This window comes from Cryptosporidium bovis (genome assembly GCF_009768925.1).
Source record: "Cryptosporidium bovis isolate 45015 chromosome Unknown contig_3, whole genome shotgun sequence".
Lineage (NCBI taxonomy): Eukaryota > Apicomplexa > Conoidasida > Eucoccidiorida > Cryptosporidiidae > Cryptosporidium > Cryptosporidium bovis.
Genome location: NW_027125024.1, coordinates 206,386 through 225,825, shown reverse-complemented (window position 1 = coordinate 225,825; position 19,440 = coordinate 206,386). Strand labels below are relative to the sequence as shown.

General features: G+C 31.5%; 4 protein-coding genes across 4 annotated transcripts; 2 read left to right on the top strand and 2 right to left on the bottom strand.

The window, feature by feature from the left end:
* Nucleotides 1–41: 41 nt before the first annotated feature.
* On the bottom strand, nucleotides 42–7,112 carry FG379_002080 (uncharacterized protein; the record flags this gene model as incomplete). The annotated part of the gene is made up of 1 exon (XM_067327949.1): nucleotides 42–7,112. One exon carries the CDS (start codon nucleotides 7,110–7,112, stop codon nucleotides 42–44), a length of 7,071 nt encoding a protein of 2,356 aa, XP_067183488.1.
* An 827-nt stretch (nucleotides 7,113–7,939) lies between these two features.
* On the top strand, nucleotides 7,940–8,536 carry FG379_002079 (uncharacterized protein; the record flags this gene model as incomplete). Its single annotated transcript, XM_067327948.1, has 1 exon — nucleotides 7,940–8,536. One exon carries the CDS (start codon nucleotides 7,940–7,942, stop codon nucleotides 8,534–8,536), a length of 597 nt encoding a protein of 198 aa, XP_067183487.1.
* A 701-nt stretch (nucleotides 8,537–9,237) lies between these two features.
* On the top strand, nucleotides 9,238–11,364 carry FG379_002078 (uncharacterized protein; the record flags this gene model as incomplete). Its single annotated transcript, XM_067327947.1, has 1 exon — nucleotides 9,238–11,364. One exon carries the CDS (start codon nucleotides 9,238–9,240, stop codon nucleotides 11,362–11,364), a length of 2,127 nt encoding a protein of 708 aa, XP_067183486.1.
* Nucleotides 11,365–13,510: 2,146 nt separating this feature from the next.
* Nucleotides 13,511–19,120, bottom strand: FG379_002077 (uncharacterized protein; the record flags this gene model as incomplete). Its single annotated transcript, XM_067327946.1, has 1 exon — nucleotides 13,511–19,120. One exon carries the CDS (start codon nucleotides 19,118–19,120, stop codon nucleotides 13,511–13,513), a length of 5,610 nt encoding a protein of 1,869 aa, XP_067183485.1.
* Nucleotides 19,121–19,440: the final 320 nt, after the last annotated feature.

The window sequence follows — 19,440 nt, the reverse complement described above, 5'->3', positions numbered from 1 at the left end:
ACTATTTAACATCATTTCTATCATAAAGTCAGATCAGATTTTTAAGTTCTCCTATTAGGAATGTATTTTCTCAAATTTAAACCTAAATGATATCCATTGTATAATGGAACAGCAAGAGGTTTTTTATATAAATTAGAAATGCTCCAACCTAAGTTAATCATTTCGTTTTCAAACGATATATAAGAGTCAATAGTATTTATAAGATGAGCACTCTTCTCTGGAGTATCCAAATAGAAGGGAAAGTCTCTTTTGATCATTTCTACTACTTCCTCTTTAATTTCATGAAATTCTTTGCTTGGATTGTTATTAAAGATAGGTAAAAGTCCAATCTTAGTAATTATTTCGTTCTCGTTTATTTTTTCTGTAATGAATGATTCAAAACTAAGATTTAAAAATGCACAGAATGCCGAAACCCTGTTTACAACTTCCTTTGAGACGGCAAGTCTTCCATTAAAATGAGCCATAAACTTGTCCATTTTTTTTGGTAAAATTGTTTTATCGAAGTACTCAAATTCAGGAAGAGCTGTTGGTGGGAAGAATCTTTGTTTTTTAATAATTGTAACAAGAGGATTTTGAAAAGCACCATTTACTATAAATCCTCCAAATAAGTAAGAATCTCTATAATACTTCCATATGTTTGTAAAGAAATCCATAACTTCATCTTCAATCTGAGATTTTCTCGTAACCGCAAGAACCATTAATTCCATGTCAAATGGAATGATTATATTCATTACTTCCTGTAAAAAGTATTGAATGTAAAATGTCATCATTTCGTACATGTGTTTTGAAGTAGCTGTTCCGAACAAAATTCTTTCTTTAGAAGTCATCGGATGCACAATTTCATCTCCTAATACTGCTACTCTTTTAACTATTTCTGAATAAACTGGTTTTTTGACCCATGAAAACCAGTGGAGACTATCATACAAAACCCCAACAGGAGAGTAAATGTACTTTAGCTTAATCTTACTTTGAGGAGCCCAAAATGACAGCTGAGTGCTTGCTTCTTTTGTTAACCCAAAAACTTGTTGATTTTCCCACTCAAGAAAAGGCTTCACAATGCTTTTTAGTACATTAACAGTAAACCATGGATAGAATCTCATATCATCCTGCAAAATACCGTATAGGTAGTGAAGAGACACTGAGAATGAACTAATATCAGCCCTTGACCTCAATAATAAAGCTATATCTATAAATCTAACGTATGTACCCTTTGATTTATCTTTATATATTTCATCCAAAGATTGGTTTATAAAAGCAACCATAGTTTGCATTCTATTCACTTCCTGTTCGGTAAAAATGTGTCTCCCAATAATATCAGAACTCTCTTCATCCCTCTGTAAGTCTCCAACAGGGTAAACAAAATGCCAATCTCCTTGTACTTCATTACAAAGTTCATTGTTATAAATGCTCTTTAAATCAACAAATCCTCCTTTCAATATTTCAGCCTCATATAGATTAAAACTTTTAAACAAGGATAAAATTGATTCATCTGTTGCTTGTGGAACCATTGACTTGAATATTCTAACATTTAACCGAGATTCTTCTATCTTATCAAATCTGTCTACAATAAGTCCAATCAATACGGGCTTTGATTCAAATATAATACCGTATTTATATCTGAAAAATACTTCAGAATAACCTGAGAATAACCTTATTCTACTATGTGCATCTTCAGACATGGAATTTTTTAAGTAAACCAAGTCACTTTCAAGTACTATCTTTGGACAAAAAAGCTTGTCCGACTTTATTAGTGAATTTATTTTCATTATTGTTTTCTTGTGATTTGAGTAGGTGCCGTGTAAATTCTGTTGATATGTCTTTAAAGAACTCTTTTCCATCCAGTTGCTGTTTTCTACTGCTTCAAAACAGTCTTCTAAAATCTCGTATGTTTGTCTTGTTGCTGAATCTATTCCAAAATAATTAAAAAGTAAATTTGAATTAGATTTTCTCATACTTGGGACCTCCTGACGCAATGAAAGGCACCAAATATTCATATCCAATAACTTTTCCAATTCAGAAACGTCTATATTTGGATCCTCCGACATACATTGTCTAAAATACTGAATTTTTGCTAAAATTCTATTTACTTGAGAAACATTAAGATCATTACAGTGATAGAAACTTGTTGAACTAACAATACCATTCTTTTTGTCAACCGTACCAACTGATTCTAAAGTTGAATAATCATTGTCAAATATCTCCTGTTTTTCATAAAATCCTGTTTGTATATCCTTCATTGTCCACGTACCTAGAACTTCGTCGTATGAAACTATCGGAGTGTTAAGCTTTTCTCTAACATATTTAAGCAGTTCTCTCCCTCTTTGGTCTCTCGGAAAATCTTCAGAATTTATTTGGCAATAAGTCAAAACACCTGAAGTTAGTACTCTTAACAATTTGGTTGTTAACCAAGGAAACTCATGTGAACAAGCTTGCCCTATAGCTTGTTGTAAATCAATCCCACCTTTTTTAATAATATCAAAAGATTTACCTAAACAGTACTCTGAAACGAAATCAACTCCTATTGTTGCACTTGAACCCTCAAATCCAGTTATTTTTTCTCTTATTCCTTGTTGTTCTATTATGTGTTCATTGAAATATGCTATTATAAGTCTAGCAAAGTTCATTTCACCAAATGAATGGGAGTTATATGGCATTGTAATGTCAATTTTTCCAGGAACTATTCCAAGTGGGATGTCAAATGGAAGTTCACTTGTATCTGTTAAGATTCTTTTGCTGGATATTCTTCTAATTATATCACCAAATTCTTCTTCCTTATTTCCAGTAAACTTTAATGTTATAAACTTATAGAAACCTTCTGAAAGCCTTTTTGGGATATTAGAGGAGAGATTACTATTTATTTCCTTTAAATGTTCGTCAAATGAGTCCATTAAACTCAACCTCTTTTCGCCTGTACACTTATTCAACACCTCAGTAATTGAGAAGTTAAACTTTTCAAGCTCCAATTCAACATTTATTCCCATTCTTTTTAAAAATCTGTATGTAAACTTCTCCAAGAATTCTTTAAGATTCGAAATGTTATTCTTGTCAAAATCTTTTGGAATAAATACATCTGGAACCTGTAATATGTCCTTCATTTGTTGCTTTTCTTCAAATATACTCGACTGTTGACCTAATTTAGGTGGTATTGGAAGCCTCAAAGATTCAAAGTTGCTTCCAAGTGAATTTTTATCTGTTTCTTCTATCTGTGGTATCCTATAAAAACTCATTAACCACTGTCTCTTTCCCATGTTATTTGGTTTATCTATATTTTCGTATGAGTTAAAAGCAGACAACATTTCCTTAATATCACCCTCTTTCAAATATGAAATTCCAATATATCTAAAGAAAACTTGGACTACTTCTGAGTGGCTGTAACCTCCATTCATACTTTTTAAATGATAAATTGCATTCACACAGGCAGATACCTTAATATCTTTTTGATTTTTTTTTGGAAACTTATAAGAAAGCCAGTGATTAAAGTATGCACACATTGATATCGCTCTGTTTGTTTGCCATATTTCAAGTTTCTTACTTTCAACAAATCCCTTCAGGGATGACCAGGTATAGGGATTAACAACCAGTGTTTTACTTGATTCTTCCATATTTCTATGCCTATCCCCCTGAACACTTGACTCTGTTCCGTAATCACTACTACTTCCACTACTTGTTTTTGACCTTTTACCATCATAACCAGCGATGTCTTCCTCTTCTTCTCCTCTAAATATCTTGCTTAAGGCGAGAAGTTTGGAGAAGTCCGGAATATTAGGGGGAAAGAATTCCCAACCTAATTTCGGCTTGTAAAACACTCTCGGAGAGGCAAACGCCTGCTCTTCAGAAAGTGCCCCTTTTAATGAGTATTTATAGAAACTAAATGTAATACAAGCAGAGTATATCTCCTTTATCACTTGCTTTGTAATAAAACTTTGACCACTCTTATTTGAAAGCTTTTCTGTGAGAAGTTCTATAAACCTCTCATCTTCTCCTCTACTATTTGTCAAAGACATTACAACGTCACCTATGTGAATATTTAAATCAAATTGTAATACCCTATCAAAGGCCTTTATAAAATAAGCTTGAATGTACCTTGCTTTGTTTAAAATATATTTTGGATAACCGTGTAATGCTCGTCTTTGGGATGAATTTGCCAACCTGAATACAGGTTGAGGAGTCTTTATTAGCCATTTACCATGGGTAAAAATAGCTCTTGGTGTAGAAAATATATCTTTATTTGTTGGTTCTTTCTTATCTAATTTATCCCCAACTATTTTCCTTAGCATTTTAAGGTATTCTAATAACTCTAATATAGCATGGGATGCTGTTTCTTGTTTTAACCAGTTCCATTCTATTCGTTTGCTCTGTATCTCAAAAAATAACTCATCCATCGACTTTTTTTCGAGTTCTCTGCGATCCATTAAAAGCAACACATCTTTTTCTTCCATTACAACAGGGTATTGGTATACCTCCTCGAAAAATGTTTCCAAAAATGCTTTTATCAAAGTCACATGATTAATTGTAAGATCATCTCTATTGGAAAGCAGGCCTATATGTTTGTCCACATATGGAGTCAATTTGATAAATTCAGCAATATCCATCCTAATCGGAAGTTCTATTTTTGTCCAGTCATCTATAAATAATGGTTCTGGAATTAAAGAGTAATGATATACTCTTTGAATGTAGTCTGTCTCTGTTTCCTCTGAATTTTTTGGAAAAGCAGTTCTTTCATATATTAAAAAATTATTCCAAATAGACTCCAGTATACTGTCATGTAGCTTGTCTCTTTTGACAAAAAGCCAATCTTCTGTAAATATAACAAATTCTTGACTTTTAAATGAGTAAGTTTCCAATGAATTGCTAAACCCATTGCAAACCTCAAAAAGACTCTTGAATGGAATTTTTTCTGAAGGATAGCTACTCCTCCAGTAAGAGAGAACATAAGCAATAAACATAATTATCCTATTTAAAACGTGATGCTTCAAACCAGAACAAGTAGGATTTCTTAAAAGTGCCTTCCAAGTATATGTATTTTCAAATTTATCACCATTTACCATCATCTTTGGCAAGTGTTTTAATTTAGTATTTGAATTATAGCTGAAAGGTGGCTTCGAATAGTAACTCTCAATCTTAGCAAGGTAATTGTATCCCATTACCTTCTTCAAGGATGCCTCCTCTTCCTCCATAAATTCTCTGTATATCTCCCTACAAGCATCCATTGTAAATAATTCGAGATTTAAACTCTGTGTAACGGTAAATATAGCTAGAGGAATTGAATCTTCCAGTGGAAAAACTGCTCTTTCTTGACCAGATTCTTTTTGCAACCTCTTTATTGAGTTATGATGAGATATAAAGTACTTTGCCATCAAGCATATGTCCTCAATAGTTAATTTTATCCTTCCAAGACCAGATATTGCCAAATACCTCTCTATAAAGGTGTTTAGCAGTATAAACCTGTTAAACTCAAAGGCAGGAATACCAGTACAGGCTGGAATCATTGGACTATTAATGGTCCCATCAGAAAATACCTTTCCAACAACTGGCCAAATCTCTACTTTTGGAGATCTTTTCGAGAACCCATATTCAGAAGTCGGAAGCAGTGTTTTTCCTGACGGAAGAGAGGTAGTAATAATAAGCTCATTATCAATATTTGGCTTCATACGAGCCAATCTTTTTAGCAATTGAATTAATGTATGAGAATTATATTTAACCTTTCGCCTCTTCGTTACAGATGTTATCCCCAATTCTTTGCATATTCCCTCAGCTATTGAAGGATTTAGTGGTTTTTCGTTATTTTCATCTTGCAGAGAAACACAAGTTTTAACTATCTCAATACACTGCTCTATAGATTGGTCTATTTCGTGTAATTCATTCAATAATAGAATTATGGCTGCAGCTACATCAAACAATAATGCATTGCTCGTGAACTTAAAATAACTATCCTGAACTGTAAGAACTGCCTTTCTGTGGGGAAGTGCAAGTCTTAAATAGAACTGTGAATCCTGGGGATTCAAATCAAGTTGAAACAGTTTGTATAGCTGATTAGGTTTCAAAGTAAAATCTTCTGAACTTTTTTTTGAATCGAAATTTTGAAATTTAAGAGTATTCTTACATGAGAAATTAACGTCCTTAAACTTGTTTTCCATAACTGTATCGCTTTGAACCAATAGCTCATAGTTTTCAATCTCAGATAAATCCCTAATGGCCGCTATTATTGCTGACCTACAATTAATTACATTTCTATATGGATGTGGTAGAGATAACATAATTCTCATTGCCAAACACACATCTTCTGTTGAAATAATATACTCAGTGCTTATAAGAGAGTCTCTTAATTGCATTCCCACTTGTCTAACTTGCCCCACAAACACTTCTGGTGAAATTAAAAGATCACCATTCTTAAAAGCAATAAATGATTCATCAAATAACGAAAGACACTCATATGAACTTATGAATGGGTTGTTATGACTTATATGTGGTGGAACTACATTGAAATCACTTTTTTTTATTTTAGAGTATTCTATTTCCTTCCAAAAATAAATTTGTTCCGGAACCTTTATTGGGGTTGGAACAAATTGACACTTATCTTTTAATGTAACTGCTTTACCTAGTTGAGTTGGAACTGACTCAAAAAATTCCTTATTCTGAATCAATGCAGAAGATAATACCCTTGATTTCTTCTTTGATTTACCTGACTTTTTGTGTTTCTTCTTAACTATTGTATCCTTTTCACCAAAAACTACAGGCGTGACTATTAAATCAGGATGATGCTGTGTGGGAGTAACTCCTGGATAAATCGCAGGACTCGTCACAATCGTTCGTCTTGTACCTTGTTTTATAGCATTAAGTTCTTCATACAACTCCTTACCTAATGTAGTTGTCGGGCTCTGGCTTGGTATTGGCCCCTGAGTAAAAATTACACCACTACCTAAAAAATTTGGATAATTATATACAAATTCATTTCTCTGCTGATTTATAATATTATTAAAACCACTATCTCTCCCGAATATTTGATTGTAATTATCAGCATGAGTTTTTAAATTAAGAATAAACCATAAAACACAGTAAAAATCTAATATAATTAGTGAGGTTGCCCTAGACCTCCTTCTTTTACTTTTCATATCTGATAAGATTTACTATTCTTTTATCATCCATAACATTTAATTCTATTAATCTTTATATTGCCTTTTATTTTTAACTTGTATATAGTTCCACACTCGCCTTCTCGTAAACAACCAATATATAAAATAATAAGAATGATGATAGCTGGAAACCCTGTACGCAATACTCTTTTTCCCTCACTGAGTATTTGACTTTCCTGCTATATTTAGTTATTCCTATAAACCACTACCTTTCTATCCTTCGTCTTTAATTACATTTTTTTTAGATCTTTACATACATTAGCGCCAACACTATATTCAGTTCGGCCTTTGGGCGGGAATTATGCATATTAAAACGAAAAAGTCGAAATCTGAAAAAAGAAAGAACCAAATCAGAGAAAAAAAGGAAATATTGAGAACAAGAAGAAATTATTTACATTTACGTTGGAGGATCTATATCAATAAGTCGAGGAGACTTGCTAGAATTGATTAAAAACGTTTAAAAAAACTAAACGGTTTGTTTGGTATTGGTGCATTATTTTGTAGAACTTATTGTTATGATTTTCAAGCGTCTGATTATCAAGCATTTTTTCTTTTTTGTAATAAAATCGAAAAAAAACTTTTGACTTTTACTATATTAAAACGTTTGTTTAATTCTTAAAAATATCATATATGAAGGTTTAATACGATACCGCCAAGATGACTAAATAAAGATATATTTGAAGATAAAACGGGTAGTTATTTGTCGCCAAATAAAAAAACGAGTATTTTTTTTTTTAAGTTCTAGTTTTCATAAAGTCGGAATATATAACTGAATTAATTTAAGAATATTACCGAATGCCTGAAAAATGACTAAACTACTTCATTTATTCTTGTTATGTTTATTTACAGTTTATGAGTTCTCATCTGCAACTTCCGAATGTGAACCACATACAAGTAACAATGAAACAGTTGTTGATGGTAGTTTTAATGAAAAAAATGGTACCCTTTCTTTACCATCATTAAAGGATATTGCAGAATCGTTGCTTAGTTTGTTTACAAAGGAAGAATTAAGGGAGTTGATTCTACTTATTGACCCAGACTATGGCAAAGTGATTTGCGAGGCTTGTCGCAGGAGGTTTGACGATGTTGAAGTCCCACCTGATGTATTCTTTGAAATGATGAGCAAGAATCTGTCCCGGATTCCAATGCACGAATTGTTGGATGTTCCGGAACTTTTGTCAAATGGAACGAGATTGAGAAGAATTAAAAATACGATTGAAGAGAGAAGGCCCATTAGACCAAGAAGACAAATCAAAAAAAGGCACCCAAGTAATGTTCCTGGTTCATCTCCATACGTAGTTTTTGAAAATGTAATAGAGCAGTGGATTCCACATGATGATGATCAAATTATTAATAGAATATTGTTCAACAAAAAGGATTTCGAAGATAATAACGGTAACTAAATCTTCCGGTAGTTTTCTATCCGCAACTTAATAGACACTAATCTTTGTATGTTTCCTGTAGTTGAACTACAAAAAAGACGAATAAACACAGCAGGTTCTAGATGATGTTTCTATACAAAATTTGAATTAAGAAAGGTTTTAACATTATAGATTGATGGAAAAAAAAGACGGTGAGCATATAGGGGTTTATTTTTTAAATTCAATGTGGACGGATGCCAAAGCTAACGAAACTTGCAATGAAAGCTTGAAACCGAGAGCACCTCTGTATGTTTAATATTCATCATTTACAACGCGAAATATTATGTACGTATGTATTTTAGGTTTAATAAGTTTATATTTACTGCATAATAATTTGTCTGTCGTTGATGTAAGTAAATAGAGTGGATGTCGTGTTTCGCTTAGTTTATTAAAACGAATTCAGAACCCCATTTTTATACTCAAAACAAAACAGTTTTTTCATTTCAGTTCATCTTTTTTTTGAATTTATTGTATTAAAATAAATGTCCCGGCAGTATTTCTTTAATAGAACTTTTTTTCTTATATGGGTTAAGTTACCAATACCTTTAATGACAATGGTACGCCAGGCGGCAAGGTGAACCAGATATATTTGAAGTTCATATATTTGTCGTTTAGAGAAAAATTTATATTATGTTCTGTGTTTTGCATTCGTTTGGATTAATTGTGTGTTTTACAGAGGAATTATGAGTCTTAAACCCTCAAAGGTGAAATTTCAAATAGCTACATATCTCGCCTTTTTTTTCGGGCTAGTATCTGGAGCAGATAACTTAAGTTGCAAGCATTCCACTTTAAACAGTAGTATATTTGACTTCTGTGCGAAGACTGAATATGAGGAACAAAAACTATTGTTCGAACTTCAAACCATCCCAACTGTTTCCGTAGACCTCATAGTAAGTTCTGATTTGAGCTCTAAAGGTGGGATTCTTGAAGGGCCCGAACAGGAAATAATACAAAAATCTCCAGGGGAATTGAAGATCCGATCCAAGGACTATGAAGAGCTCAAGGAAGATGATAAAAAGGAGGAGGAAGATATAAAAGAAATTGAGGGAACGGAAGAAGGAATTGAGGGAACGGAAGAAAGAATTGAGGGAACTGAAGAAAGAATTGAGGGAGAAAAATACGATAGATATGACGATAAAGATCAAAGCGAGTACATAAATGAGTATTACGAAACAAATAGTAGAAAAAAATGTTTGTACATTGAGGAAGTTGAGATAATGGATATATTCATCGGCATTTATCATTTAAGAAAAGATATAGATGCAATGAATGAAGAGATTGAGAAAGAATCATATGAAATATTGCCATCTTTAGACAATACCGTAAATGAAGACACTTCAAATACCGTAAATGAAGACACTTCAAATACCGTAAATGAAGACACTTCAAATACCGTAAATGAAGACACTTCAAATGCCTTAAATGAAGACACTTCAAATATTATTCAAGATACAATGAATCCGGAACAAGTTGAGAAACCAAATTACGTCTCTAGGTATCTTAGATTATTAAGGCAATTAAAAAGTCAAAACAAACAATTTAGACGACGAACAGAACCTGTAGGGACACACAAGGACGATGTTTTGACAGATCTACAAATGAACCCTCCAATTGTTGGGAGTAAGATGCCAGATTCCCTCCCTATTGTTAAAAGAAGAGTAGTTCCAGGAATTCCCCTGGATATTGAATCAGCTAGTTATAAATACGAAGGAATGAAAAATGAATATAAACTCAAACGTGAAAAGGAAAGATTAAGAAATATACTTGATTCTCAATTAAAAAACATCAGTAGATTAATGGAAAAACATTCTGAGCTTTTATCATTATTAGATAAACTTGAAAAGGCAAAAAAGTACATTGATGTTATTGATGATCTTAAGGTTAAGTTACAACTCCAAAAATCAAAAATTGAATCTCTTGAGATCGAGCGTTTAGAGTTATTGCGAGAATTATTATCTCAAAGAATTAATATTCTTGAAATAAAACATAGAATTGCCTCTCTACAAAAAAAGTTGTTGGGAAACGGTGAATTACTTTACAGGTCATGTATTGAAGTTAACATCAACGATCCCATTATTGAAGAGGCAAAGAATTGCAAGAAAGAACAAAAATATAGATCTGAACTGAAGATGAGAATAGGTGGAAAACAAACACCGATGAAACAATTTGTTTCCTGTCTCTTTATTAAACCAACAATATCACCTCAATATTTGTCCCAAGTAACTATATTACATACAGGAGATAAGGTTGGTGCCCCGACTACAGAATTACCAGAAGTAACTATTAGTATTGGCAAAATTGGCCCCAAAAAACAAGCGGAAAGATACACTTCAAGATTGAGTATTCGCAAATCAAAAGGAGAGTGGCATCCATGCACAGATGCTGGTGAAACACAAGAATCTGGTTTAAATGTTATGGACAGAGTGAATCTACCGGAGGGAGGTAAAACCGTTAAAAAATCAGATCCAGAACCTAAGAAAGGGTCTGTAAAACTTGAAGATATTGTGAAAATACTGGAAAAATTCAATACGAGACGACGTGGTAGGAGTTATTTATCAGAACAGGAAAAGTATGAAATTACCTATGAAGATTGGTTTATGCGAAAAGAAACGGCAGACCGTAGGAAAGAAGAAGAAGAAAATAGAAATCATTGTAAAACAGAAATGTTGAAAGAACTTGCCAGGCAACGTCAAATGTCAGAATTTAGGGCTAATCAAGGAGAAAGATTTCGAAAGAGAAAAGAAGAATTAGAAACAGAAGCTAATAAAGCATCTAAAAGGTTATCTGCTCTCACTAAAAGTTGTGGGTGATATTCCATTGACAGTTGAATTCCAGAAACACACAATGTTGAATGATTATGGTTGGTTTTTAAAACCTAACACATGTACACCATTTTCACTCTCATGAATTGAGTATTTTTAATGAATCTAAAATAATGGTATGTGTATACATACATATACCTTATATATTTGTTGTGACAATAGATAATATTCAATGGTCACTTTTATAAATTAGAAGATTTCCAATTATCAATAGGAATAAAATTATATGGCTTCATATAAATATATTATTTCTCTGTAGGGGGGAAAATGTTTGTTGATAATACAAACATTTTTTGGTTTAATTTTTAGAAATGGAGATGGAACCTTAAACGGTCATATGGGTAATAACTCGCAATATAAAATATCAATGTAAGGGGGTAGGTTATATTTAGAGTTATATATTGTATGTGTAGAAATGTAAATATTGGATATGGGTTTGCAATTTTCTTCCAACAATCAATAGTTATCTTCTGGTAATTGACTTTTGGAATTATTTAATACTTTTTAATCATTTTGATTTTTTATTAATATGGGAAAGAAATTGTTTATGCAAAAAATAATATATGGTTTATCTTGTATAAATGTTGAATAGTGAAAATTTACATGTTCATCAACATTAGCAATTCTTATTGTTGAATTATCATTTTCAGTATTCATTATTTTTTTCCTTTTTTCAAATTATTATTTGCAGTAAATCAATGATCTTAATAATTATAAATATTTCAACTGCTTTGTGGAATTCACGTCATTATATATCAAAATATTATTCTTATTTATATCTTTATCTCTAGTGATATTGTACGGGAATACTGACGTCTTAATTTTTTGATGGAGGCTTAAACCATTAGAGTCACGTTTCGTAGATCATGTTTAAATATCAAATTGAAGACATTGATCACAAATAATGAGATTAAAACATCATAGAAGTTACAATTTCACATTGATTTTTGAATTGGACCGTTATTTCATCTTTAGTTTAAGGGAGCACAATTAAATATATAACTGCAAGAAAAATTGATGGATTTGGCACTCTTCTACGTATTATATTTGTATTTTAACTCAAAATTGTGATTATTTCTTAAAATGGAAGTAAACAATTTTCTTCGACAAACTTGCTTATTTTGCCGTTTAAATTGTCTTTAAGATTACCAGTCTACGAAATTGGACCTAAATTAGAACTTTTTATTGGTATTATTTTTCGATGTTTTTGACAGTGTTAGTACTAAAATTAATATATTACTAAGACAGAAAATCTTTTTTTTGGATTGTATTTTTTCCACTAGTAAGCAATCTAGTAGTGGTGTTTGTATTATTTTGACTAATTATGAATGCACTAGTGCAATTGGTTGCCTTTTTTTGATAGTGAAAGGGGTTTATCGACTTTTTGTGGATAGAATTAGAAAAGATTATACGGATTTATATAGCTATTGTAATCCCAACTGCCTCGGAAATCAATTCACTATCTTTAGAACTAGAATATATTGTATTTTAACCGAAACATCTTTAATTGGAGATTGTGGATTTGTAATACCGGTTCTTTCGTATGACTTGGGAACTAAATTTGTTATTACAATTATTTCAATGAATTAACTGCAATAACCTTATTATATAATACACGCCCGGAATTGTTCTTTTGGAGAATTGTTGGTGGGTCATAACTTTCTAAGTTAAATTTGCAGTTAAAAGAAACAATATAAAATTGCGTAATTAGACTTAGCATTTTCTTAGGAAAAAATAAATGAATGTTTGTTTTTAAGTATCATTCTTTTTTCATATTATATTTGTTTTCACTTTTAATTCTGAGTCAAATTACTAAAATCCTAGTTTCAAGCACAAGTAAACCTCTTACGATAACCTTTCGGTTTCTTCAATTAAAAACATTGGTTGTTCTCATGAATTGTTAGTGTCACAAGTTTCCCCTTCGTAACCAAAACTAATCAGTTCACCAGTGGCCTGGAATTATCCAAAACCAAAACTCTTGAAACCCTAAAAGACAAGAACTGGACCGGATTAATGAAACTAAAGGACTCTGAAAGATAAAAAAGTTGAGTAAAAACTTAAAAATTGGAAATGAACATGAAAATGTAAAATAGATATGAATTATCAGATTAAATAATAAATCAATAACTTGTTATCATATTTCGATCATTTCATCACGTGTATTTACAGCCACTATTTGTGAATTTGGATAAATTTCCCTAAGTTTTGTTGCAACTGCCTTTGCACCCTGAATTTCAGTACTAGTAAGAGAAACGCCCTTAAGGGTAATGTTCTCACTCCCTTGAGCGTTTTTATAAACATAAACAGAAAACAAGTTTAGTATATCACCTATTTTCTTGTTTCTAATAAACAAATCAAAACCCTCAATTTGAAGAGCAACGTTGTGTCCAGCTAGATGAAATTCAATATAACTCGCCAATATTTGATAATTTAGGGGCTTATATAATGTAAATACATATTCTGTATAAGCGTTGAGCCCATCTTTGTTTAAGTTTTCAAGCCTTACAAAGTGTGGTATAGAATCTCTTTTATGTAAATTGTGAATAGGAATAGTGGGGCACTCAACAAAAGTACTTTCAATAACTACATCTTCAACAGTTGGGTCATCATTGATTAAAACAATTGTTAATTCCGTTGAAAATTCGTAATATTCCTTAACGAATGCACAAACATCCCAATATTGATTAGAATAATAGTAAAGTTCCAATTTATCTTCTCCTCTAAATAATACAGATCCACCAAATCTAGTAATTACGTTCAATCCTATCATCTCCTCGGAGATGATTTCGTTTTCTTCCGCAATGACAGAAAAGTATTGATTCAAGTTCAGAGATTTTTGATAATAAGACAACTTTTCAAACATATTAGATTGCACATATCTGAATACATTAACAAAAATACATTCCTTTTCTGTATTTGACTCGTCAAAACAAAGTTTATAAATATAGTAGTATTCAAGGTCTTTTGTTACAATACTGACATTGTAGCCTTTATATACTTTCATTATGCCATGTATTAAACTCAAATCGTGATTTTCGTATTTCTCCGTATATATTTTAAGTACATGCTCCTCCTTAACCAACTGAATAGGTACACCTTTAATTAAGTGAATCAACAATGAGCTTCCAGTTTGAGGTAAATACCTCCTGTCATTTTCAAGGTTGGTATAATCGCTTGCAAATATCATGTTTGCTCTTCCTAATAATAATTCTTTCATATATTTTCCCAATGAATTCAAAAAATTGCTTGAATTGTACCTTATTACATAGTAAGAAACCCCATTTAAAGTAAATATCTCAGAATCAGGTGTTGTTTTCAACCTCTGGTCAACTTTTGGAGTGATTATTTCCAATCCTATTGAGCTTAGTGATATCTCAGGAGTGAACTCGAGTACTGAAGGACAGAGTGAATTTAATGAAACTTCTCTCATCGAAGTTCGAATCAAATCTTTGATTTCCGAAATCTTTTTAGCATCAGTTGAATCAGAAATGGGTAAAATATACGTATATTTCAAATTGTTGATGTCCATTATAAACTCACTACCGACATTGAATATCATTCTCAAAGCATTTTGGGATGGTAAATTTCTTATTCTCAAGTTTAAACTTGAGTCCAGAGTTCTTAGCAACAATTTGTATGAAATGATATCATTTATTCCTAATTCCGTGCTTATACTTAGTACAATAGAGTTGTCATAATAATTTCTCCTTGCTGAGCAATACAAAGGCATTGAGCCGATAACATATTGATCAACTGCTTGTTTCATATCTATTTGAAATACTGGGACGTTCAATATCTCTGTCTTTTTTGAAACCACATTTTCAAAAAAGTTTTTATGGCTATACATTTTGAGCGAGGCAATGCATTCAGTTGCACTTTTTAAAATATCAAAATTATTATCAACCAAAAACATTAGTTTGTTTTTGGTCACATCATAAAACATGTTTGTATTAGATTCCCTTTGAATCAATGAATTGAAAAATGCATTCATGTTATTTATTTGTACTTGATTAGCAACATCCAATGAGGCAGCATAAAGAGTTCTCCTTAATTTCCCAGAGATTGTATCATTTATCAATGCATTTCTCAGCAGCATCATATAGGATATATGGCTTCTTTCTGTTAGGACCCAAACATACTCATTTACTGGATTAGAGGGAGTTTTAAGAGGTGCAATATTATCAAGTACAGTTACACAATTAAATGCACTTTTTTGAAACAAACCACGAGATAAATTTATTAAATAATCAACATTTGGATCTTCACCTCGATTCACATTATTAAAGGAGAATAATACAGGCGTTTCACCCCCAAAACCAGAATATTTGCCAATAGAAGATAGTTTAATTACATTGCCTAATAAATTTGTTGAATGGAGTAACTTAACATAACTTGATTTCCTCAAAAATGATCTTGAAATACTTGAATTTATTGATTCAAAAGACATGTAAGAATCTAAACAGTAATTTATTATTTTTTCGAAATTGTAAAAGTTACTTAATTTCAATGAAAATAAAAGAACATCCAAGTTTACCACATATTCAATATTCAACCCGGGAATTAGCAAAAAATATTGATTAAGCTCCATTTCAAGATCATCAATGTACACATTGCTATTTGCTAGTGTGTGATCAACTGCTAAAAATGTAACATGAACGTTTTCTGTTAAAAAATCAATAACATGACCTTCTATCTCCAATATTCCACCACTTTTAATTAGCGATCTAATTTTCAAAAAGTCATCCAATGTCCTACCTGGTGAGTTTTGAATAATACAGTGTACAGTTAATATATTGTATTTATCTACAGGAATTTCAGTGTAACCTCCATTTGTTTCCTTGTACAGCTCCACATCTAAATCGATAAAAGCGACTCTACAATTTGAATCTGATTCTTGGGGGCGGATTCTGCTTCTTTCTACTATAATACTTCCCGGATAGTTGCTCCTATTTAGTGAAGTAATGAAAACCCTCCCATCATCAACTCTTGGTGCTACGATTGTATCAGTACCAAAAATTGAAAAATCCGTTACACTTTTAATAAATAAATCAATTGAAAGCATTGACTCGCCATTATTTATGATTGAAATCAATTCACTAATGGAATTCGATAAATCATACATTTTCGTAAACAATCTACTATATTCAGGTGTTATAAGACCGTTAATAATATTAACACATTCTGAAACTTCCTTTAGTACAAGATCCCCAACAAATCCAGAATTAAGCATTTCCTTAAGAGAAATAAACAATTCTTCAACTGCTGTCTTAATAATTTCTGAAACATAAAATCCACTAACTTCACCTTCAACTTTCGAATTGTATTCATCACTCTTTTTCTTTATCATCTTATCTAGAGACGAGACCAATTCCCTGTACGAGCTGAATATTGAAAATAAGAAATGCAACATTTCCTTCACATTCTTCTTTTCAATCAATAGTGGAGTTAGCCCCTTTATTTTGAAAAGTTTATTATCAGTTGTCATTATTGAATCATATATAAAATTTATCTCCCTCTTTGTAAATTTATAGTTACTCCCTCCTTTACCAGAAGTTACTTTAATAACTGGACCTGAAAGATACAACTTAGCTAGATAGCTATACTCGACAACCTCCTTAATCATAGAAAATTCATCATTTATTTCCCTTAAATCCAATGTTGGATCGAATGAGTTTACTTCTTTTTCTAGATAAGCACCATTTCTAATATAATTTAAACTTTTTATATATGATACCGTTAGACTTTTTAAACCAATACCTGAATCAGTTGTTAAAGAACTTTCATCTTCCACTTTCTCAATGCACTTTCTTACAGCCAGGTAACTATCAATATATATTCTTAGATTTAATTCACCAGATAAAAGATTCAAAATTAATTTACCAAGTCCAACTGAATCAAACCCTACCAAAAAATTCAAACCTAAAACTACACCAAGTGAATCAACGTTCTCTGTAAATATATAATTTCTGTCGTTGTAATGCGTAATTTCTTTGACAATATTATTATCTATCACTTTCATTGCATTTCTAATTTCAAAATTTGTTATTCCACTATAGTAATCCTTCATAGTCTTGCACGAATATTCTTCTAAACCACTATCCATATTTGAAATTAGTGTTGAAACAAATTCACTAATTTCCGGATCCAATTTATACAAAACTGAATCGAATTTATATTCTTCTTGAATTTGTTTCAACATTGTATATTCGTTAATTTTTGTCTTAAGAAATAGAATTTTTTCCTGATCTTGAGGTCCCGAAATCTCCAATAGATGAAAAATTGGTATAAGATTTAGCAATCTAATTACTCTATTTTCAGCCTCCATTGCCATATCACTTAAAAGAATAATGCTGTTTAATACTTCGTCCAATTCATTTAATTTATTCATATAATTATATTGTTTGTTAAAAATAGAAAGTGGAAATCTCAAGTCGTCCACTGAGAATACTCCTAAACTTTGTTCATGGCTACCTCCACTTATTAAATCCACGATTTTGTTCATATTTTCCCGTGAAATGCGTTGCACCTCAGAAATGAAACTAGTAACATGTTCAATTTCTTCACTCTCAATTAATGAGCTTAATCCTGAAGTTAATATGTCTTTGTTTGAACCACTAACTTTATATTCCCTTAACAGTTTATACCTATTTCGCCTGCTACCACCATTGTCAGACTGACGCTCCACTAATTTAGCAATTACATTGGCTTTTTCTAAGTTAGAAATTAAACGTTGTTTAGCTAATTCAATTTCTTTTAACAGTTTCTCAATCTTTACTTTGCACATCCCAAAAGCCAAATCACCATCATTGGCCATTTCATTCAGCAATTTACCAAAAATAGAACCATTTGGCAATTTTTTTGAAATTTCTACTTTCAGAGGTCCAATTGAATCAGGAATCACAAACATATTCGACCTTTTTATACATTCAAGCAAAGAATCCCCTACATCAGAACCAAAATCAGCAAGGTAATACGACGATAAATATTCTTTATCATTTGCAATTATATTATATAGGTCCTTGCTCTTACCCCTAAACATATCCTCAAATTTAGAGGGATCTGAATAATCCAATAGGTATAACACTGTCTTAACTATCAATAAATTCTGTTCCAAAGCTAAAAATTTTGCTTCATACAAATATTTGCAAAAGAATTCACTATTAGATTGATCAATATACTCCGAAATATGTTTACGTATCTCTCCAATACTAGTTAATGAGTTATCCAAACTGGACTCTATTATCCTTAGATAACTTCTATGCGTTCTATATTTATCATTCAAAAGGTTTGCTACCTCTATCTGATTCAAAATTTCCACATAAAAATCAGAGACTAAATTAATATTTCCGAGACTCTTCATTCTTTGAAATAAATCGCTTAAAAACTCTAAATTAATAGAGCCCATCAATTTCAGAGATATGATCATTTTCAAAGAATTTAAAGTGTATTCTTTTGAGATTTGAGTGAACTTTTCATTGATATTCACTCCACCTATTTCACAAATTAACGGATTTATGTCAAATCCTTGATTTTCTAAGAAGTAAGCACCATAGTTTCTAATTAACTTTGCCGGAACCTCCATGTTATTTGATAATGACTTAAAACTATCAAAATATTCTTCCATTCTTTCCGACAAAGTACCCAAATTTGTCTGAGAATGAGTCCCTGTTGACAAACATCCCGGTATAATGGAAAGGAATACCACTAAATGAGCTATTGTAAACAATTTATGTAAATTACTCATCTTTAACAAATGTGTTCTATTCCTGCTTTCTTAAAAAAAGAAACTCTTTTACACTCCGAGTCTACTATAATCTTAAAACGGTTGCCATGTAAATTCACAGAATATGAATGACTAAATCCAAAAACACAAAGTCTACTCTATTCCAAGGAAAAAAACCTATTAACAAGCGCATTTAAAAGGAAGATTCTTCAAGGATACATGTAAAACTGCTCCCCACACACAGTAGCCGCGTACAGGCATGATTTAAATATACAGCATATTACATAATAAACAAAAGGAAAATATACTCGAAATGTTTAAGCAAATTTATCAGTTTCATA